Source organism: Myxocyprinus asiaticus, chromosome 13, assembly GCF_019703515.2.
Source record: "Myxocyprinus asiaticus isolate MX2 ecotype Aquarium Trade chromosome 13, UBuf_Myxa_2, whole genome shotgun sequence".
In the NCBI taxonomy this organism is placed as follows: Eukaryota; Metazoa; Chordata; class Actinopteri; order Cypriniformes; family Catostomidae; genus Myxocyprinus; species Myxocyprinus asiaticus.
The window spans coordinates 42,000,593-42,024,465 of record NC_059356.1 but is presented as its reverse complement, the minus strand read 5'-3'; the positions used below and the strand labels follow the sequence as shown (position 1 = coordinate 42,024,465).

At 40.0% G+C, this 23,873-nt stretch overlaps 1 protein-coding gene across 2 annotated transcripts; it reads left to right on the top strand.

Moving 5' to 3' along the window:
* The first annotated feature begins 317 nt into the window (after positions 1–317).
* On the top strand, positions 318–21,173 carry LOC127450030 (mitochondrial dynamics protein MID51-like). Of its 2 annotated transcripts, XM_051713736.1 has the most exons (6): positions 318–449; positions 6,369–6,533; positions 9,866–10,046; positions 12,360–12,416; positions 12,711–12,976; positions 20,005–21,173. In XM_051713736.1, exons 2-6 carry the CDS (start codon positions 6,387–6,389, stop codon positions 20,821–20,823), a joined length of 1,470 nt encoding a protein of 489 aa, XP_051569696.1. In that variant the 5' UTR covers positions 318–449; positions 6,369–6,386; the 3' UTR covers positions 20,824–21,173. The 2 variants fall into 2 exon arrangements, with proteins under 2 accessions (XP_051569696.1, XP_051569697.1); XM_051713737.1 differs by lacking the exon at positions 12,360–12,416.
* Positions 21,174–23,873: the final 2,700 nt, after the last annotated feature.

Sequence of the window (23,873 nt, the reverse complement as noted above, 5' to 3'; positions counted from 1 at the left end):
AGTGTTCCTAATAAAGTGGTCGGTGAGTGTACGTCATCAATCATATTAGTCGTATGGTCACATTTAGTTTGTTAGCGATGTAATCCTAACAGTGATGTTGCCTTTTATATTTGCTGTTTTTTGAAGTTATATGACATTGACTATACTTGACACAAGTTTTCAAAAAGACTATCTTTTTCCAGGTGTGTGTGTGAGACGTCTGTCTCGGCCTGCTCTGAGCTCTCCCTGATGGGCGGCTGGTCCCGCAGTGCCGTGCTGCAGCTGTACCGAGCGCTGCTCCGTGCAGGGCGACACCTACAGTACACAGACCGCGACTACTACCGCCGGGCTGTGACTCGAGAGTTTCGCCGCTGTCAGACCCTCAGCGCCCTGGCAGAGAGGGAGGACGCGCTGAAAAGAGGCCAGTTTTTCCTCAGCAGTGGTCTGGGGGGTTTGGTGTAGAAGAGAAGGTGAGTTTAGGTCTTGTGTTTATCACCACCGGACGGTCTGACCACTAGTGGGTACATTGTCTTGTACTGTCTTGTTTTGGAAAGACAAATAAATATATATATGTGTGTGTGTATATATATATATATATATATATATATATATATATATATATATATATATATATATATATATATATTTATTCAAAGTGCTTTACATATAAATGATAAAGAAAATATAAGATAAAATTAATTTTAAATTAAGAACAAGAAATGAGAATAAAAAGTAATGAAATTAATTAAAAAAAATAAGTAAAAATTATTAAAGTGAATAAAAATAAAATAAAATCATGCCGTGTAATCAGTAAGTGCAGCACAGGGTTCAGTCTGTAAATGCACAGTTAAACGGATGCATTTTCAGTCTGGAATTGAATGTGGCTACTGTTGGAGCACATCTGACCTCTTCTGGAAGCTGGTTCTAGCTGCAGATGGTATAATAGCTAAACTCTCACCTTGTTTTGAGTGAACCCTCTGTATGTTTAACTGACTTGATCCTAATGATCTGAGAGGTCTATTAGGTTTATATTCAACAAGCATATCTGCAATGTATTTAGGTCCTATGCTATTGTGCGATTTATAAACGAGTAAGAGTACTTTAAAATCAATTCTAAATGTGGCTGAAAGCCAGTGTAAAGACCTGAGGACTGGAGTAATATGCTGTGATTTTTGTTTTTGTTTTGTTTGGGTGAGAATCCTGGCAGCAGCATTCTGAATGAGCTGCAGGTGTCTAATGGTCTTTTTGGGAAGGTCGGTGAAGAGTCCATCACAGTAGTCCACTCTACTGGTGATGAATGCATGAACAGGTTTCTGCAAGTCTTGACTGGATGCAAAACATCTAATTCTGGCTATATTTTTGAGATGATAGTAGGCTGATTTAGTTATTGCTTTGATGTGACTACTGAAACTAAGGTCTGACTCCAAAATGACACCAAGATTACTGACTTGATTTTTTTGTCTTTAGACCCCTGGAGTAAAGGTATGTGTTCACCTTGGGAATTTCGCCTTTATTGCCAAATACAACGACCTCTGTCTTGTCATTGTTTAACTGAAGGAAGTTTTGGCACATCCAACTGTTCAGTGCACTGGCACAGAGAGTCTATGGGGCTGTAGTCATTTGGCGATAGGGCTAGATAGATCTGGGTGTTGTCTGCATAACTATGGTACGCAATTTGGTTCTTTTTCATAATTTAGCCTTCGGGGAGCATATGCAAGTTGAACTGGAGCAGTGCAAGAATTGAGCCTTGTGGGACTCTGCATGTCATGGATGTTCACTCAGATTCATAGTTGCCCATGTTCACATAATAACCCCTCCGTTCTAGATATGACCTGAACCAGCTGAGGACTGTCCCAGAGAGCCCTACCCAGTTTTCCAACCTGTCTAGGAGAATATTGTGGTCAACAGTGTCAGAAGCATCACAAATATTTAATAATACCAGCACTGATATTTTGCTTGAATCAATATTTAGGCGAATATCATTAAGAATCTTTGTGTGCCGTCTCTTTGCTATGATGCAGTCGGAAACCAGACTGGAAATTGTCCAAGTAGCCATTAGAGATTAAGAATTTGTTCAGCTGATTGAAAACAACCTTTTCAATGATTTTGGCTATAAAAAGGAAGATTTGAAATTGGTCTGTAATTGTTCAAAATCACGTTATCTGGATTGCTTTTTTTGAGAAGGGGCTTGACAGCTGCAGTTTTCAGTGACTTCGGAAATGTGCCTGAAAGGAGTGACACATTTACTATTTCTAACAGATCTTTTTCCAGACAGTTAAACACAATGATGTGGGGAGTGTGTCAAGACAGCAGGTTGACGTTTTAAGATGCTGTACTGTTTCTTCCAGGGTTTTGCCATCAATTGCCTCAAAATCAGACATAGTGACTAATTTCAGAAGTTTTTGTGGTGGGTGCTGTCTGACCTGCTGTGTGGTGACGAGCTGATCAGCATTCAAATATCATTGATCTTCATGAAAAAAGATGCAGACTCATTACATTTGCTGTCAGAGAGTATTTCACAGGGAACCTGTGTTGGGGGTATTGGTCGATCGATAAATCAGCCAATATTCTGACTTTTTTATTTATCGCATCGGCCGCTAAATTTTCCCGTTTGGCTGATTTATTTATTTATTATTCTCGAGGGCGCTGAAAATCGACTGCTTGCATGTAAAGCGACTGAGACTTGTAAACGACCAGTCACGGTTCATTTTGTTGTCATGTGTTACTACAGTAATACTGTGTGCAACACGGTGTCATTTAAACGGTCTGCATATCAGAGGCAGATGCATTTGAGCTCATTATGTTAAAGTGCTCACCTGTTTCATTCCCCCTCTCTCTCCTCAACAGTTCCCTGTAACTTTATATGTCTAATGATAAAAAGGCAAATATCAATAAAAATTATATCACATACTGTCTGCAAATATGCGTATATCTCATTTAAACAGATGTAATAAACCAACCTCACAAAACTTCAGCAGACCCAGCATCCTGTGGAACACTCAAATCTTCCTCTGAAGCACATATTCTAACAGTCTCTCCTCAAAAGTTCCTTGTAACTTTTCTAATGATAAAAGGCAAATATCAATAAAACTTGTATTATATACCATTTGCAAATATGCAGATATCTTGTTTAAACAGATGTCAATCACAAACCTCACGAAAATCCAGCATTTTCTTCCTGTCGAGCACTCATCTAATGTCTTCTGAAGCGCGTATTCTATCAGCCAGAATCTAAAACTTCAGGATCAAAAGTTCCTCTCACAAATAATGACAGTCACTCCATAACAATCCAAGCAGGCGATCCAGGCCGTTTAAACTGTCAGGAGATTGAGGCTCGCGCTGGATCCGCACGAGCACGTGAGTGCAACTTCGAGACTGCATCCGAAACCAGGAAAATGCTGCCTCCGGATGCTGTATACAGAGGTACGATGAAAATAAGGTGCTTTTCAGACTCTTCAGAGACCAGTTTCCTTAAGAGTTCCATTCATTCAAAACAGCTGTGAGTTAAGCCATTAACCGAGTAGGCAGCAAGGTAGCAATTTAGCTGCCTAAGATAAAAGCACGTCACGTGTGCTATAAGTAAATGTCTTATTCACTATGTACTGTGTATATATTCACTATGTATGTACATTTGGTTTGATTCAGTATTTTTTTTTCTTTTTTTTTTTTTTGAGAAAATGTGATTGCTAACGTGCACATGCCATCCATGGTTGCTGGACTACTGTGTGCACTTTTATTTCCTCCTTCCTAATATATTAACAATTTCTTCATGTGCAAATAAATTACCAAAATTTGATTACTAAACAGAAATCTGAAGAAACTGCTATCTACCATTTAAAATACAATATAATTTTTTTGTTTTGTGTGAAATTAGATTTAATAAATAAATAAGAGTTTATTATTTTTTGCAATTTTATGTTTGTTATTTACTATATTAAATTGTGTGATATATTGGCATTGTATCAGCCTATCGGCCACCCTGCTCTCTGTATTTAAAAACCCCATATCGGTCGACCACTAGTTGGGGGTGGGGTGTTAGTCTCTCTACAGTAGCAAAAAGTGTGTGGGTGTTGTTTATATTGCTGTTAATAATGTTTAAGAAGGTCTGCCTATGGGGCCTGGGTAGCTCAGCGAGTATTGACGCTGACTACCACCCCTGGAGTCACGAGTTCGAATCCAGGTTGTGCTGAGGGACTCCAGCCAGGTCTCCTAAGCAACCAAAATAGGCCGGTTGCTAGGGAGGGTAGAGTCACATGGGGTAACCTCCTCGTGATTGCAATTAGCGGTTCTCTCTCTCAATGGGGCACATGGTAAGTTGTGCATGGATCGCGGTGAGTAGCATGAGCCTCCACATGCTGGGAGTCTCCTCGGTGTCATGCACAATGAGCCACGTGATAAGATGCATGGATTGACTGTCTCGGACACGGAGGCAACTGTCCTCCGCCACCCAGATTGAGTGAGTAACCGCGCCACCACGAGGACCTACTAAGTAGTGGGAATTGGACATTCCAAATTGGGGAGAAAAGGGTGATAAAAATAATTATAAAAAGGTCTGCCTAGCTATGCCTAGTTCCAAATTGAAAGCATGAAGGCTGTATTTATAGATATTATAATGGACTTCAAATTGTTTCCGCCACATTCGTTCTGCTTTCCTGCAATACCACCAAAAGCATTTTTGACTTGAGTTAGTTATCGAGGAGAACATTAACACAGTCTATGGATATACTCTGTGTCATAGATAAAGCCTTGATAAATTGCACACTAGTATTCTCATTAATGCACCTCTTTTTGACAGAGACAGTTCTAACTTCAGTGGCAGGAGAAATCAGTATTTAAAAGAAAATACAGAAATGGTCAGATAGCACAACGTCCTTAATAATAATGGATGAAATGTTCAGACCCTTACTAATGAGCAGATCAAGAGTGTGTCAGCGATTGTGTGTGGGTCCATCTACATGCTGAGTCAGATCAAAAGTGTTTAAAACTGTTATGAGTTCTTTGGCAGTGTTTGTATTCAGGATTATCTATATGAATGATGAAATCCCCAGCAATAACAAAACATTAAAATTCAGCGGAAGTTGTTGATGACAGTTCTGTAAAATCATCAAAGCCAGTATTTTGGAGGCCTATAAATAATTATAAATAGAATGCGTGGAGCAACTTTTAGTACAATACTTAGATATTCAAAGGTCAAATAATCACCAAGTGACGCTTGCACTGAAAGACATCTTTAACCACACCTGGAGTCATAAGTTCGAATCCAGGGTGTGCTGAGTGACTCCACCCAGGCTTCCTAAGAAACCAGTTGGACTGGTTGCTAGGGTGGGTAGAGTCACGTTGGGTTAACCTCCTCGTGGTCGTTATAATGTGGTTCTTGCTCTTGGTGGGGCGCGTGGCGAGTTGTGCGTGGATGCTGCAGCGAATAGCGTGAGCCTCCACACGCGCTAGGTCTCTGCAGTAATGCGCTTAACAAGCCATGTGATATGTGCGGATTGACTGTCTCAGACACGGAGGCAACTGAGATTCGTCCTCTGCCACCCGGATTGAGGCGAGTCACTACGCTACCACGAGGACTTGGAATGCATTGGGAATTTGGCATTCCAAATTGGGGAGAAAAAAAAAGTGCAGTGACAGTATCTGTTTTTGGCCCCACAGCAATGTCGGATTGACATCTAATAGGCAACAGGTTAGACTGGTTTGCCATACATCTTGAGAAGACCTTAGTCTTCCTATCACTTAACAGATATAGAAAAAGCTACTGGCACAGCGGGTTCCCGCTTGTTCTGTAAACATTTGAGTGTTGCTGCTACTGTAGCGGGGACCGATACATATCACTGAGAGCTGTTATCATTTGTTTGGTGTTCACCGAGAGGAGGAGGACGACGATATGTGCTCACACACAAGATCACACACAACAGTCTCTAGAATTTACTCGGAATGGTGCCAAAAACCAAAAACGCCCAGTGAGGGGCAGTTCTGCGGATGGACATGCCTTTTTGTTGAGAGAGGTCAATAGAGAATGGCCGGACTGGTTCGAAGTCTACGGTAACTCTGATATCTGCTCTGTACATTTATGGTGAGAAGAATAGCATCTCAGAATGCTATTGTGAGATGCGGGTTGGCTCTGTTTTGGTGGCACGAGGGGGACCTACACAAAATTATCGATGTGTGTGTATATATAAATACTCATACTAAATATAGGTTCAGCTTAGGGTTTGTTAGTTTTGGCATAAATGATATGTGATTAATATTATGTGGATTGAGGTAAGCTGTTTGTTGAAAACTTGTGTTATGTGACTCAATATGTAGCAGACAAGCTCCACTGGTTACAGAACTTTTAGTTGATGAGAAAATCTATTTCTCTCTCTCCCCTCTTTCTTGCTCCTTAGTTAGGGAGTAAAAGATCGATGGCAGGAGTGAACGGAGATCGTAAGGGGAAGAAAGACGACAATGGGCTTGGCACGGCGATCGACTTTGTGCTCTCCAATGCAAAGCTGGTACTGGGAGTCGGAGGGGCAGCCATGCTTGGTATCGCCACACTGGCGGTCAAAAGAGTGAGTACAGGAACATGTTGAAATGTTCTTCTGTCCTGTGGGCATTTGCCCTGTTTTTCTTTGATCTTTTAAAACAGATGAAATACAAGTATACGCTGACAGAAATTACCTGAAATGGTTCTATGAAGCCCTTACCACTCTATGGACCTCAGTCTCTCGGGAGCTCCCCACTCCTGAGTACAGATGGTTCAGCTCTCATTACAGAGAAGGCTCGGATCCTGCAGAGATGGACCGAACACTTTGAATCTGTCCTCAACTGACCGTCATCTATTAACGACAAGGCGATAGACAGGATTCCCCAGGTCATCATCAACAGCGCCATGGATGACTTTCCAGCAGTAGCCGAAGTCATGAAAGCGGTCAGCCAGCTATCCAGTGGTAAAGCCCTAGGGGCAGATGCCATACCTGCAGAGATCTACAAAGTCGGTGGTCCCATAGATATGGAGTAGCTAACAGAGTTGTTCCAGTCGTTTTGGATGCAAGGAGTTTATTCCCCAGGGACTCAAAGATGCATCCGTGGTACACCTCTACAAGAGGAAGGGAAATTGACAAGTATGTGATAACCATCAGGAATCTCACTGCTTTCCATCGCAGGAAAAATTCTTGCAAGAGTCCTGCTAAATCGTTTGGTCACTCATTTGGAGCTGGGCCTGCTGCCAGAGTGTGGCTTCCGCAAGGGTCGTGGGACTATTGACATGATTTTTGCCGTGCGACAAATTCAGGAGCGGAATCGCGAACTCTACATGACCTTTGTTGACCTCACGAAAGCCTTTGACACTGTCAGCCGACAAGGCCTGTGGAGGATCATGTCAAAGTTCGGCTGTCCCACCAAATTCATTCAGATGGTAAGCCAGCTTCATGATGGCATGATGGCCAGAGTGCTGGATGGCAGTGATTCCCAACTCTGTTCCTGGAGGCCCCCCAACACTGCACATTTTGTATATCTCCCTTTTCTGACACCCAATTCAGGTCTTGGAGTCTCCACTAACGAGCTGACGAGTTGAATCAGGTGTGTTTGATAAGGGAGATATTCAAAATGTGTAGTGTTGGGGGGCCTCCAGGAACAGGGTTGGGAACTACTGCTCTAAGGCATTGCCAGTCGCCAGTGGCATCAAACAAGGCTGTGTGCTTGCACCCACGTTGTTCAGCATGATGTTTACTGCCATGCTGAATGATGCCTTCCAGGACAGCAATACTGGAATCAGCCTCAAGTACAGATTGGATGGGAAGCTCTTCAATCTTAGGAGGCTTCAAGCTATTACCAAAGTGAAGGAGACTGTTCTGAGAGACTTCCTCTTTGATGATGACTGTGCCTTGTATGCTGGCTCAGATTCGGAGATGCAAGACAGTATGGACAATAACTTTGGACTTAACATCAACATTAAGAAGACCGAAGTCATGTGCCAGCCTGCTCCTCGTGCACCGTACACAGAACCCAAAATCACAATCAAAGGGCAGAAACTACAGGCAGTGGACCAGTTCACCTACCTTGGAAGCACTCTCTCCCGAGTAGTGACCATTGATACTGATGTTAACTGCAGAATAGCAAAGGCAAGCTCTGCTTTCGGTAGAATGTGCTTCACTGTATGGGAACGTCGAGGAATCAGTCCAGCAACAAAACTGAAGGTTTGTAGAGTGGTGGTACTTACTATCCTCTTATATGCCTGTGAAAAGTTGACAGTGTATCGAAGGCATGCAAGACAGCTCAACCATGACCACAAGACTATTAGGCATCAGATGGCAAGACAAAGTACCAGACACTAAGTTCTCTCCCAAGCAAGTCTACCACCAGTCCACACACTGCTGATGAGAACACAGACCAGGTGGTCAGGGCATGTTATCCATATGCCGGATGAGCACATACCCAAGCAGCTCTTCTTTGGAGAACTTTCTACTGGTTGCCGCTCACATGGGGTGGGGGGGCAGAAGAAATGCTATAAAGACACACTGAAGTCCTCCCTGAAGGTGCTTGACATAGACACTACCACCTGGGAAACACTGGCACAAAACCGCCATACTTGGCGCAACTGCATCAACGAGGGTTGTCAAGCTTACGAAACATGGTGTATTGCTGAAGCACAACATAAATGCAAATTGCGCGAGTCCAGAGCCACCAGCGCAACAATTGCAGTGCCTACACATTATCTGCCCAATATGTACTTGGACATTCCGTGCCCAAATTGGCCTAATTAGTCACCGTACTCAGTCTCCATGTGATTAATGGTATTGAGGTCTTCATCGACAACGATGGACGAACAAGATTTTCCCTGCATTTTCTTTTATGTTTTAAAGCATGCTTTGCATTTCCTTCTGAAGGATCCAAATGTTTGGAAAGTGCAGCTGAATTTATTTAAAACAAGTCAGATTTTAATACGTTGTGTGGTGCATTTCAGTGCAGATTGTTTCGTGGGTCTGTCACAATGTAATGCAGGCTGTTATTGAAAAACGGGGAGTATTTCACACGACAGCAAACCTGCATCCCATTCATATTTCAAATGGGGGGCGGGGGGTTACTTCAAGGTACAACAGAAAAAGTTGCCTGTTGAAAATGGTAAAGAAACACTAAATTGGGACTGTTTTAGCACAAAAAAAGCTTTACTATCATAAGTGGACCTCAGGGAAAAAAATAAGATGTTAAAGGAATAGTTCTCCCAAAAATGAAAACTCTCTTGTCATTTACTCACCCTCATGTCATCTTCCAGTGGTTTAATCCATGTCTTCTGAAGCGATCCAATCGGTTTTGAGTGAGAACAGACCAAAATATAAAAGCTTTTTCAATATAAATCTTGACATCTGCAGTCTTCTTGGAGATAATGATTTCGATTACACTTGCTAACGGCATCTATTGCTCTGTGCATGCGTCAAGCACTAGGAAGTGTAATCGAGCTTCAAATCATGATTGTGCCTAGAAACTGTAATGAAAATATGTATATACAGTGAAAAAGGAGTCATATTTTGGTCTGTTCTTACCCAAAACTGATTGGATCACTTTAGAAGACATTGATCAAACCACTGGAGTCATATGGATTACTTTTATACTGCCTTTATGTGCTTTTTGGAGCTTCAAAGTTTGGTCACCATTCATTTGCATGGAATGGACAAACAAACATGATATCGCCATTAAAATGTTTTTTGTGTGTGTTCTGAGTAAGAAACAAAGCCATAAGTTTGAGTTGACAAAAGGGTGAGTAAGTGATGAGAGAATTATCATTTTTGGGTGAACTATCCCTTTAAGAAAATGAATAACATGACCCCATTAAGAACCTGCTTTGTTACCAGCACTGTAGATGTAGCTATGTTAATAATGTATAATTAAGTTTGGTTTGTCTCAGATGTACGACAGAGCTCTCAGTGCTCCATCAAGCCCCACTAAAGCTGACCCATCAGGACAGAGAAGCTGGGAAGAGCCGAGCTGGCTGGGATCTTCACCACGCACACTGAACCATGACATGAAGCAGAACATCAGCCGCTCTCTCCAGACGCTTCCCACCTCCTCCAGCTCCTTTAAGCCAGGTAATGAATTTCTGGCGGCCTGTTGCCGAGACATCCTGTGCTTTTGGATGCAGCATTCATGTGATGACTTGTTCTTTTCAACTCCCTGATTATCACTTAAGGGACAGTTCACCCCCACCCCCCAAAAAAAATCTCATAATTTACTCACCTTCATACCATGACTTTCTGTGTATGACTTTCTTCTGCAGAACACAAATGAAGATATTTAGAAGAATGTCTCGGCTCTGATATTCAGTAATCCATATGACTCCAGTGTTTTAATCCATGTCTTCAGAAGCGATATGATAGGTGTGGGTGAGAAACAGATCAATATTAAAGTCTTTTTTTATTTATTTTTTTTTTTTTTTGCTAGAAGTTCTTCTCCCTCCCTGTTGGGGGTGATATGCATGAAGAATGTGAATCACCAAAAACTCAAGAAGAAGAAGAATGTGAAAGTTAAAGGGCGAATTTCCAAACAGAAGTAAGCATCCCTATGCCCTTGAAGTGGTAACTCTGGAGGGAGCAGGGCACTCACGTCTCATGTATGGCTGTTTGAAAAACCCTTGATGAAGGGAGTAATGAAAGACATGCGTTACTTCCACTTTGCCTGAAATGTTACCATAACGACACGGCGCAGCTGTTCTAACAATGGGAATCTCTTATTAATTGCTGTTAATTTGCTTGCTGTTGCTGTTTTAATTATAATAATAATAGTAATATATCAAATGTATATAAAATATATGAATGAACGTTTCCTGCGGAACGTTATTTGGTGCACGAGAGGTCTTAATAATAAATTAATAATAAACCACAGGGTTTAGACTAGCCTATAGGAAAAAATGGACCCTGTTTTTGGAGTATCTCTTTGCTTATGTCTGTTTTACTATTTTATGTATGAGGATGAATGTCAAATGTGGAGAAGTATCTGTTATAAAAGGGCTATAGCGCTTTCCCAAGCGTTTGAACATGTAATATGTTCTGATCAACGACCTTGCTTTAAAATATATCCCGAGGACACACCACCCAGGGTTACATGATCATAAACGGTAAAAATACTTCCTCGAAGTGACCATCGCATGTACCCTTCGTTAACGGTCTTGTGGAAGGGCCCTTCGTGGAGGGCTTGAGTTACTCACTTTCATTTGGAACACCCCTTCGTGTGGTGTCCCCTTCCTGCAGTGCCCTTCAAGGGCGCAAAAACACAGTTTGGAATTCGCCAATAGTGGAGATTGACTGTTCAGGAAGGAGAATTTATAGTAAAAAGGACTTGAATGTTGATTTGTTTTGCACCCAAACATATCATATCGCTTCTGAAGACATGATTTAAAGCACTGCAGTCTTATGGATTACTTCTATGCAGGGCCATAACCACCATAGACACTGAGCCCCACCCCCCCATATTCATAATAGTGGTCTACTGATATGGGTATTTCCAAGATGGATAATTTATTAATTACATCCTTGCTTTTATGCTGCCTTTGTGCTTTTTGGAGCTTAAAAATGTTGGCACCCATTCACTTGCATTTTGTGGACCAAAAAAGCGGAGAAATTCTTCTAAATATCTTAATTTGAGTTCAGCTGATGAAAGTCATACACATCTGGGATGTCATGAGGGTGAGTAAATGATCAGATAATTTTCATTTTTGGGTGAACTATACCTTTAAATGTGCTGTAAGTGATTTTCTTTATGAATGGCATGCAGGCGACATCCCTATTACCTGTCAGGTATCACTGAAATAGATGCTATGTAATAACACACCTGTCTCTGTGACAGTGCTAGGCTCTGTAAAAAATCTGAAAACTCTGAAGCACTCTGCCTGTCAATCATTCTGCCCATTCACAGGGCAGCCCTTATATGGTTCAAAGGGAAGCTGAGAGCATCAGTTTGAGAGTTGTCCGTTTGTCGCGTTAGAACGCTATTTTGCAACTGTTGCTTTTGCAACTAGCGTCTTTGTACGGGTACAAGGTCAGTGTAACTGTTTAGGTTTGCTGACATCAGATTGTATGCTATACTTTTCTTAGCTGTGAAAGTGAGATGCTCTCCTGCTCTATCTCTGAATATAGCAGTCTCCAAGTGAATCTGTTTGTGCGCCCGCATGTCTAATTCAACGGCGTAGTCTCACCGACAGCACCTTTAAATATCAATGTTGAACCAATGATTATTTTTATGAACAGATTTTTTTTTTTTTTTTTTTTTAAGTCAATTGTCTTTGTTTAGAATTTTATATGTTATAGTTTTGCAAGATTTAGACTAATTTAGTTGATTCCTCCTGGGTCACTATGGACAGGATTTATTCATGGTGTATTCTAACCTGTGTTCTTATCTATTACCAGGCTTGTTCATAACGGAGTGTCTGTTCTACTTACTCAGTTGGTATTTACTAAAACACTGTAGGTTTTTGTAGCCTCCCTATGGATATATATTATTCATTTTTGGCATATGTACTAGTCAACCATCATGTACCATCCTTACTGGGCATGGAAGCTCTCCTTCTCTGTAGTCCACAGCTAGGCTTCATTTGTGTTTCTAAAATAAAATGTTGTGCTTTAGACTGTGCATTGTGTATTTGTTAGTAGAATTATTCTAAAAAGTTTTGTAAGTCCTTTGAATGATCTTTGAAACTTGAAACACATATTAAATAAATGCCTTTGTGTAATTTTCTGTTTGACTTTGCTCATTGTCAGACTCTTTGCGTCGTGTGATGGGTCATGGTGGTGGCAGCGGTCCTGGTAAGGCTGAGCTCCAGAGGGCAAGGATGCGTCTATCACTACAGGAACACCTTTGGGCCTTCTTTCATGAGCGAGTGGTGATCCCCTCAGAAGAGCAGGCTGTGGCTCGACGTGCTGCGTTGGACATCTGTGCCGAGCTCAGAGTCTTCCTGCACGCCAAACTACCTGACATGCCCTTACGAGAAATGTACCTCAGCGGCAGTCTCTATGACGATCTCCAGGTGAGGACAAGGGTGAAAAGCCTTTATGTCAGTGGTTCCCAACCTGGGTCCGTTCAGGGGTGGGCGCGAAACCTCATGCTTTGAGGCTCTCAAAGATCCATAAAATGCACAATACCCGTAAGAAAGCATGTCAGCATCCTTGTCTAACGAAAGGACGCAAAGGAGCAAAATCTCAAAATAAAAATGTAATCAAATGGTCCAAAGACCTTGACACCCTGGTAACTGTAGCAAAACTTCATGAAATGTTGCTCTACCAATCAGAGCCTCTTTGCACAACTGCGTGAGGGTGAAGTGCAGCAAACGTATTCCGCTTCTCCATGGAGGTGCGGCATGCTGACTGTCTTGTGGCCATTCTGGCCAAGTGCTTGTGAGTTTATTTTTCTTGGATCTTAATAATTCATGGAATTTCTGCATCATAACCACGCACTGAAAGACTACATACCTCTTCAAACAACATACCTTGTTGACATGTTAACGCTTTATAACGAGACCATCAAGCAGCGTCAGGGCTCTGAATGGGGGTGGACAATGTCAATGTGTAAACCGCTAGAAATGTTCTACTGTCGTTTCTATTGTGGTTCTGCAGAATCCCACCACAGGGCAGGGAATGTGCATTCCAAAAAAATATTATTATCATTATTTTTATCAGCCTATACTTTTGCATTATTCTTGCATTTCTCGCAACCTTTGCACTCTATCTCGCGCACACAGCGTGCGAAGGTAGAGAGATAGAGACTGATTGAAGACGCCCCGCTTTCCTTAGACCCCGTTTCCACCTGGTATTAGGATGTGTTTTGGGTGATCCAATCACATGTGGTCAGCGCCAAGTACAGGTCTAAATGGGGTCTAAAATGTTTTGTGATTGGATCACAAAAACCACATACGAATGTAGTCAAAAACGCATATAACATTATCACATTTGATTTGTAAACGTTAATCCATCCTGAATGCATCTCATAAGTAGCGAAGCGCCTCCCTTCACTGGTCAATCAACCGCTGCACTAAAACAAGAATTTAAACTTTGCTGGTTACAAGCGGCTTAAAAAAGGAAAAACCATCCGATTGGAAAATTTTGAAAAGCAGATATATACACAAGCGCAAGAACTTCACGGATCTACTTCAGTGTGTCTGAAATCAACATGCAGGGACACTTATGAGAAGCATGCACATCTGCAGCTGAGGTTAAAACTAATCCACTAAAATAACGGATAATTCTTCTTGAAATGTTGATTTTGTGCTTGGATTAAATTTCAGATGCATCTGGGAGAAATATATATAATTATACTATACACTGAGCCAAAACATTATGACCACTTACAGGTGAAGCAAATAACGTTGATCAACTAACAAGGCCACATGTCAAGGTTTGAGTAGATTAGATAGTAAGCAAACAATCAGTTCTTGTAGTCAAAGTGTTGAATGCAGGAGAAATGGGCAGGAGTAAAGACCTAAGCGACTTTGACAAGGGCCAAATTGTTATGGCCAGAGGACTGCGTCAGAGCATCTCTGAAACGGCAAGGCTTGTGGAGTGCTCCCAGTCAGCAGTGGTGAGGACCTGCCGACAGTGATCCAAGGAGGGACAAACCGGCAACAGGGTGTTGGGCACCCAAGGATCATAGATGCGCGAAGGCTATCCCCGTCTGGTCCGAACTGACAGAAGGTCTACTGTGGCACAAGTCACACAAATTTTTAATGACGGGTACGGGAGGAATATGTCACAACACATAGTGCATCGCACCCTGCTGCGTATGGGGCTGCTTAGCCGCAGACTGGTCAGAGTGCCCCTGTCCACTGTTGGAAGCGCCTACAATGGGTATGCGAGCTTCGGAACTGGACCTTGGAGCAGTGGAAGAAGGTCGCCTGGTCCGATAAGTCCCATTTTCTTTTACATCATGTGGATGGCCGTGTACGTGTGCACCGTTTACCTGGGTAAGTGACGGCACCAAGATGCACAGTGGGTTTTTTAATGGCCGATGCCGATATCCAGAGAGCAGGGTGGCCGGTAGGCCGATACAATGCCTGTGTGTGTGTGTGTGTGTGTGTGTGTGTGTGTGTGTGTGTGTGTATATATATATATATATATATATATATATATATATATATATATATATATATATATATATATATATACACACACACACACACACACACACACATATATATATATATAAAACACACAATTTAATGTAGTAAATAACATAAATATAAAATTGCTATAAAAAAAAAAAACTCTTATATTTAGCACCTTATTTAATCAATTTCACACAAAACTTCAACTTTGTAAAAAAGAATCTAAAAAAATTATATTGGATTTTAAATGGTAGATAGCAGTTTCTTCTGATTTCTGATTAGTTATCATATTTTAGTAATTTATTTGCACATGAAGAAATTGTTCATATATTAGGAAGAAGGAAATAACAGTACACACAGTAGTCAAGCAACCATAGATGGCATGTCCACGTTAGCAATCATGTTTTCTCAAAAAATACTGAATCAAACCAATTGTACATACAGTGCATAGTGAATAAGACATTTACTCAGAGCAAGTGTGAAGCGTTTTTACCTTGAAGTTGCACCAGCAAATATTTAGCAGAGATGGGCCACTTCTATTAAAATGAATGGGAGAAATTAGAACACCCAACTGCAGCCGATGGTCAATGGATGTAGATAGGAAGTCCCACCTTACAGGTAAAAGAGCCAATCACCCCTTAGATACAGACATCACCTGTCAGTCAACTCGAGAACGTGCATGCGCATTGGCTATAAAATCTGGGAAAATTGTGTTTTTTAGCATAATCTAAGGTAAAGACGCACCATTTATGATACCAGTGTTGTCAGATGTTACTGCAGATTTGAAATATGTACTTTGATCTTTATCTTGACCAACCGTTTTGGAGATTTTGGTCTTTCTCCATTCAAGTAGATAGGAGCTGCACTGGCATGACTGAAAATAGCCTCCCGAGAGCATTTCAAACATGGCCGACAGTGGACTGACTTGCTAGAAAGACTTTGGTTGCACTCACATGCTCGTGCGGATCCAGCGAGAGCAGCAATCTCCTGACAGTTTAAATGGCCTGGATCACCTGCTTGGATTGTCGTCATGATATGTGAATCAGAGGAGCTTTTGTTTCTGATACTGAAGTTCTGATTCTGGCTGATGGAATATGCGCTTCAGAGGAAGATATTAGATGAGCGTTGACGGGAACAAAATGCTGGATTTTCGTGAGGTTCGTGAATTACATCTGTGTAAACGAGATATTGGCATATTTACAAATGGTATATAATACATGTTTTATTGATATTTGCCTTTTATCATTAGAAAAGAAAGTTAAAGGTGACATGGAAGTGTTGTGGAGAGACTGTTAGAATACGTGCTTCAGAGGAAGATTTATGAGCGTTCCACAAGATGCTGGATCTGCTGAGTTGTGTGAGGTTGGTTTATTACATCTGTTTAAATGAGATATGCGCATATTAGCAGATGGTATGTATGATATTAGTTTTATTGATATTTGCCTTTTTATCATTAGACAAGACAGTTAAAAGTTGCAGGGAACTGTTGAGGAGAGAGTGGGACAATGAAACAGACGAGCACTTTAACATTGAGCTCAAACGCGTCTGCCGCGGCTCTGATATGCGTTTAAATGACACTGTGTTGCACACCGGTCTGTTATTGTAGTAACACGATGGCACGTAACAACAAAACAAACTGTGACTGGTCGTTTACATGTCTCATTCGCTTCACATGCAAGCAGGCAATTCTCAGCGCCCTCAAGAAACAAATCGGCCAAATGGGAAAATTTATCGGCCAATGCCGATAATTAAAAAAGTACGAATATCAGCTGATTTATCGGCCTCTGAGATATATCGGTCGACCACAACTACCTACAGTACATGTTTGTTAATGGCAAATGGAAGTATAAAGTGTCATCAATATATTATTAGTGGCTTAAGGAGATCCGTCAGGACTGATGTAGTTTGGTGCTGCCTGTAAGTTTAATTTAAGAAATAATAATTTGAAAAAGGTTTATCAGAGAAGACCTCCTTTATGTATGAAGGATCTTTTGTTAATGAATTCTGTAGTAATTTTTAATGCATGCATGCTCTGTTGTGACATTACCAGTTGTATCAAACTAAACTCCAACTGTGCCCCTAAATACCGCTAAGCGCAAAAGGCTTTCAATCACTTAATGTGTTGAATTAATTACATGATTGACAAGTGAATTTTAACTTTTGCATTTACACATTTAGACATTTGCTGTATGAAAGACACAGCGTAAACACATTTGCCCTGTGAAAAAGTGCGGGTGACGGACTTTGATTTTATTGAAAGTGAGGGGGACATGTCCCCTGTATCCCCCGCGTATTCTACGCCCATACAGTAGCTTACAATAGCGTGAGTGTTCACGTTATTGTATGGGTTCCCTCTACGTCATTCTCCGGTGTTACGGTTTAACTGGGGCTGAGTTCTGAATTAACTTACTACATAATGTTGGCATCCTTGTACAGATGAAAATAAGTGGTATAATTAGCTTGAACGACAGAATGACACACAACAAAACAAAAAAAAAAACTTACCGAGGCAGGAGATTCGATGTGGTTCAAAAACAATATGATCAACGCAACTTCACATAGCGATATCAGTTTGAACTATTAGGCGGCGAAAACAGCAGTGAGCATCTTTGTTCAAATGAGGTTTCTTTATTCAGTGTGAAATGGTGCACATTATCAAGTAATGTTAACGCCATGTTAACTTGTGCTTCACATTCACAATATGATGGTCTTGTCAGATTATGACATTGTATTAAATGTGAACATCTTTTTCTCATTGAAACGCTGCTGCTAGATATTATGCGACATTTATAAAATCAATCAGTAATTTAATGAACAACAAACTGCCAGAATTAATAAAGCCCTACTGAGATTTTGTTATTAGTGTAAATATATTTTTTCAATGCATGTTGCTAATAATCGATCATGTTCTTGCCTGGCAACATGTGAGTCCCTACTGCACATTTTTCAACTCAAACAGAAGATTTAAACTATTACAATAGATAATTTAAATTATCACAAATGATAATTCTCTCTAATGAAATGTGAATTAATAAATGCAAACAAATAACTCCAATGCGTGAAGGTCCTCGTGAATGCTGCAGTAAAGTCTTTATCATGCGTCACCATTGCAGCGTTTAGCCAGAAAATAAATGTTGTGGTGTTTTTAAGTTTGTTGTTGTTCTTCCTTCTCCTTTTTTTCTTTTTTATGGTGGTTGGCAAAACAAGCGTTACTTGCCCTTACTGCCTCCAACTTAATGGTTATGTTGGGAGAAAATGTTATGGTTGTAGCGCCCCTTAGCGGTTTAGAGCTGCTAATGACTCATTCACGCTGTGATCGTGGTGGTAGAAAGCCTATTCTGAATGGATACCCACTGTAAAAACATTATAAAAAGAAGTAAACTTGTAAAACTTGTAAAAACAAGTAATTCAATGGAAACTAAAAGAACTTAAATTTACTGTGTGATTATTAGATATACATTAATAAATATTCAAAACAAAGTTTGACTGAAAATAAATGTATTGGACTTAAAGCTTCCGAAGTTATTAGTTGCAACAGGATTAGTACTTATCGCACAGATCGGATATTTTGATATAAGATTTTTATCATGTAATACATTAACGGCTTGCATTAATATCGCATCAAGCAGATTTTTGTCCCATTTGTGAACACTCCCATAATACATTAACATCAAGAAGTGTATTTAAATGTTCACGTGCAGCTGCATTCACCACGAGAAACGTGCGCTCTACAGAGAGCACATGCATATATGCATGTGAGCGTTTAAAAGCTTCCGGCTGTAGGCGAACAGTGCACGGGTACAAATTTGAGTCAGTAATCTATACTGCCGGTACTTTTAACTGGTGGCTATTAAAATGTTAAACTTGGCATAAATTTTGCAGCACCCCTAGCCAGTCCTGGCAGCACCCAGTTTGGGAACCACTGACTTATGTATCTAAACTTAGCTGACATCACTTTCTCTCTCGTGTTCATTTTTTCTCTCAAGTTTACACTTACTCTGTGGGTCTGCCTACCTAAGACAAAATTTGTAGGGATCGTAGGCCATTCCGAATCCAAACAGTAGACAACAAAATTGTATAACTTAATACCTTGTTTTTTCCAAATTCTAAAAGAGCAGCGCATGGATCCTTCATGTTTAAAACAATCCAAGAATGCATTGTGTCATTCATGAATAGATGCCGCACAGAGTCGAGGGAAATGTAGATAAATGTATTTTATGTAGTACTGAAAAGTATAGAAATAAAAGAAAAAAACAACTTTTTTACTCTATTTGTGTGTGCTATGCATTTTTTGTGCTTATTAGAGGATTGCACAGTTAAGCAAAATGTTGACGTCAGACACTTGAAATCAACTAGTGTAAAGCTGTATAGAGCACAACAGTGCCCGCCCACTTTTTCAGCCATCTGGGTTCCGGGAGTATTTTCCCCATTCATTTCTTGTTTAGACTTTTCACTTTTTGGGGCTTTCTTGGCAGCAGTTCTCTGATGGATTGTTCTCTGCTGGACCATGGGTAGTGTAGTTGTTCAACAGGAACTCTGCTATTAAACACAATTTTTAAACAATGCAGTTGAATTAGTGTTGACTGATGGTTTCAACAGAAGCATACACCATCGATGAACTACCTTGGAGTTCACAGTTGGTCTGTCTTTAAAGATTTGTAAGTTATCAGTAAAATTCAATTAATCTGTGGGAAAAATGAATGGGATTTTTGCTTCCGGAACAAGACTATTGCGCTTAATTTGTGCGGAATGCATGCGTTAGGCCACGTCCACTTTGCCTTTTAAAATACAGTGATTTTGCTATGTTTATGCCTCTCATCCACACTAGAACAGCATTTTCATCCACTGAAAATGGAGCATTTCGAAAAACTCTCTCCATAACCGGATACTTTGGAAAATGATGATGTTTGGAAACTGAAAACAGCCCCTAAGTCTTCATTTTTCATGCTTATTTTTAGGTGGTGACTGCAGACCACGCCCAGCTGATGGTACCCATGATGCTTGAGAAGAACCTCTGGTCATCCATTCCTGGCGAGGACACCATAATGAATATGCCTGGCTTCTGGCTGGTCCGTCGGGAAAACCTTGAATACTTCCCTCGTGGGAGCAGCTACTGGGACCGTTGCTTGGTGGGAGGCTACCTTTCCCCAAAGAGCATTCTGGAAGTCTTTGAAAAGCATGTTGCTGGGTCCATCAACTGGCCCGCAATTGGTAGCGTTTTAGATTACATAATTCGCCCCGTGGTTCCATCGGAAACGCTAACGTTGGAAGTGCAATACGAAACAGACCGTCGCCTTTACGTAGACTTCCTCCCATTGCTTGTTATGGAAGATGGAGTCTCGCTGATCGCCAAACCGCATCGATTGGCTGCCGAACGGCACGAGAATTTGTGGCGTCAGAGTTTTCGAGCAGCAGAGACAGCAAAATTACGTACGCTCGATCAGGAAGACGGCGGGTGTCGCTGTGCTTGTCTCAAAGTCGTTAAAGCAGTGTGTAAACTCAATCCCGCACTGGCGAGAATAAGCGCAAGCCAGCTCACTAATGCAATCCTCCTCCTAAGTGAACAGGAGGGCGATTGGACTCAGGAAGCGCTAGCTGACCGTTTTTTGCAGCTGCTTCGTGTTCTAGTGGGACACCTAGAGGCTGGGAGGCTACCGTGCACCCTAAATCACAAAGTCAATCTTTTCTGTGAGCTAACGCCACAGGAAATCGATGAACTGGGTTACACACTCTACTGCGCATTGTCCGACCCAGAGAGCCTGCTCAGAACTGTTTAACAAAAATGTGCTCACACACGTCTGCTGTTTGGCCCCTGTGCAAGGCCTAAACACTGAAATATACAGTATATACCCAATCATTTGAGCATAGTTGATCTTTCTTTTGTGTCCGGGTATGATTAGATCAATAACCTCACTCATTTTTTACAAATGTGCTTTTGTATTCATATTTTACATATTAAGTATACAATAAACACTTAATTTCTCTTGCAAGGAATACCACCTAATCTTGTTGGTCATATTATTTATGGCCTGTCATATATCATTTATGCAAATGTGACTCTCCTAGAGCAGTTTTGAAGTGTCAATCAATTTATCTAGTGGAGAATCAGAATCCACATCAGTGCTCTGTACACTCAAAAAAAAAAAGTATAATAATTTTAGCCTATTTTTTAGATTTACGTATTTCTAATTCTTACAAAATTCCATTAAAATAAAATTAATACAACTTGAAATTTATTTTATTTTGTAAAAGATTACTTGATTTAATTTGAAGGAATTTTGGTATGAAATTGATTTGCATATATCTTAAGATGTTTTTCCATTGATCTATGATTTTTTTTTTTATTTATTTATTTTTATCTTATGTTCTGAAGCTATTTGCTGTGTGAAACATGGTTCAGTATTTCTTCAGGTTTAGCTCCTGGATTCATTTAAAATATGTGCATCGGAGTTAGCTGCCTTTGGGTGACATTCAGAGTAATATGTGTCAGTAATTTTAGATTATTCAGATTGTGTGGTTGGGTAAGAAACTGGCCTCTGACCATCAAAACAGGATATGATTCTAGAGTCTGATGTTGCTCTTTGTTACTTTTCAATTTCAAGTGATATTTGGGCACATAATTGAATCTCTTAAGAACTCCATTTCTAAAATATCAAATCTTAAGGTAAAGAAATTGAAATACTTGATCTAGGTGGGATATTTTGAAGTTAATGTAAAAAAGTTCTTTCCAGATGATGTCTGTCGATTAATCAAAATTGCCATGAATCACAATTGGAGCGATTGCAAAGAAAAACATTAATAAAGTAAAAAAAAAAAAAAAAAATTTTCATGTGTATTCTATATGCATTAAAATATGCAAATGACCTATAATTAAAGCTGTGCTAATGGAGTTTGTTATAAGTTTTTTATTTGTTGAAATTGTTGCAAACATTGCCTGTTTCCAGCTACATTCTTTTTAAATGACCTTTCTAAAGTTGGTCATAAGTGTTCCAGGAGAGTGGTGGATGTTATTGAAATGGTTGAAACGGGTTACTATCACACTGCTGATATCAGAGAGTACTAAATTTTCATCTGAATGAATAACCAAAAGACATCTTTATTCATTAATTTGGCTAAACAAAGAGCAAAATATGCATTAAAGCCAGCTAATAAACCCAAACAGCCCTTGCAGACCTCTAGGAAGAGTTTGTTTCTGCAGAAATGTGAGACTACCCTTCAATTTGTTTTCTGTTTGTGTGGGTTTTAAAGAATGGTTGGATGAATTGTATGAATTGAGTGTGCATTGAAAAATATGTAAATGAGCTTAATAAAATATACTTTATTAAAATCATAGACATTTTAGTATTTTTGTATTGATTGTACAAATGTAGCCAAAAAAACAATTGTAGATATTTATGTAAATATGTGTAACGATCATAATGTGCTTAGAGTGTGTTGTTGGAGATGGCATGTTTGTTATGTATTGAAGCATTTATTGTGCTTGCAGAACCAGAACACCTATGTCTACCTGTGTTATGTAGCAGAAACACATTTACCCTGCAAATTATATTCATCAGTCTGTGCAGCACCAAATCCAAAGTAGACCAACTTCTATCTTGTGGGTTCAGCTTGGCCTAGTACTTGTGACGTTTGTGTATTTGTTTCTTCATTTGCAGATGATGTTTATTAAAGAGCACTTTGTATAATTGTTTTATGATCTGGTAGAGTTACTTTTCTGTGCCTTCTGTGCTGCTATACAGAGTAAAGGATTAAATTAAAATGGAATGGAGTGAAAACTGTTGTGTTGTATTGTTTTTGAGCTTTATTTATAGATATGAGTAAATCAGTGTGAAGTCCTCGTCTTCCTGGATCTGTTTGTAGTCATTAAAATTATTGAAGTATTGAAATAAAACGTTTAAAGGAACATTCCGGGTTTAATACAAGTTGAACTCGCTGGCCCCTCAGTTTGTCTAAACAAAGCAAAAATATTCAGACAGTCTTGCACTTAAAGTTGAAGTCTATGGGGCAAGGCATTGCACTGGGATAGACGTTAAAATATACAGTTTTGGAAGTATAGCTTCAAGAACAGTAGTCTAAGTGCTAAAGGTTTGCTTTACACAATACTTTGTTCAAATATTGTTAATAAACTTTTAACCCTTTGAATGCCTTGCCCCGTTGACTTGCATTAAATTTGCATTACTGTAAACATGTTTGTCTGTAGAGCTGAACCTTTATTGAAGTTGGAACAAAATTCAATATAAAATGCAATTTACAGACACAGTCTTTGATTTGATGGTGATTAAGATTTCAACTAATCTCAACTTTTCTACAAATCCAATCAGCTTTGCTGGCTTAAAAATTTGATCTTTCTTGGGGTAAAAGGCAAATCTAATTTGTTTCAATGGTACGACTATAGTTCATCCAAAGGTGCATATTTTATCAGCATTTGGTGCAATCTGTGTTAAATGCATTTAATTTGGAGACATGTTTGATGTTTGGAGACTAAACGGACCCTAGATATAATCATGGACACTTGGAGAAGTCTCTGGGAACAGCCTAGTAATGAACTGATGCCATAAATGATTTGAAGGAAATGGGTGTCAAGTCAAGTATGCAGTGACCAGTATATTTTTTTCTGTGGGGTTAGAAATGTAGTCACAATTTCTAACCCCAAATAAGCATTGAGTACAGTATGAATGGGTGTAATCTGCTCCATAAAACTAATGAATCGGAGTCTACAAACACTATTAAAAGCTATTTGTATGCAGGAATTAGGAGTTGAGGAATTTCCAGAGCTGTAGATACTTTGAACTGGTTTCCTTACACATTTAATTTAGCTGACATTTTA

Bases quoted from the DNA above. Each gene is read 5' to 3' on its own strand.
- LOC127450030 (XM_051713736.1), top strand. From the start codon at position 6,387: ATGGCAGGAGTGAACGGAGATCGTAAGGGGAAGAAAGACGACAATGGG. The intron at 12,417-12,710 runs GTAGGTTTTTGT...GCTCATTGTCAG, and splicing joins TTGGTATTTACTAAAACACT to ACTCTTTGCGTCGTGTGATG. The intron at 12,977-20,004 runs GTGAGGACAAGG...GCTTATTTTTAG, and splicing joins GTCTCTATGACGATCTCCAG to GTGGTGACTGCAGACCACGC.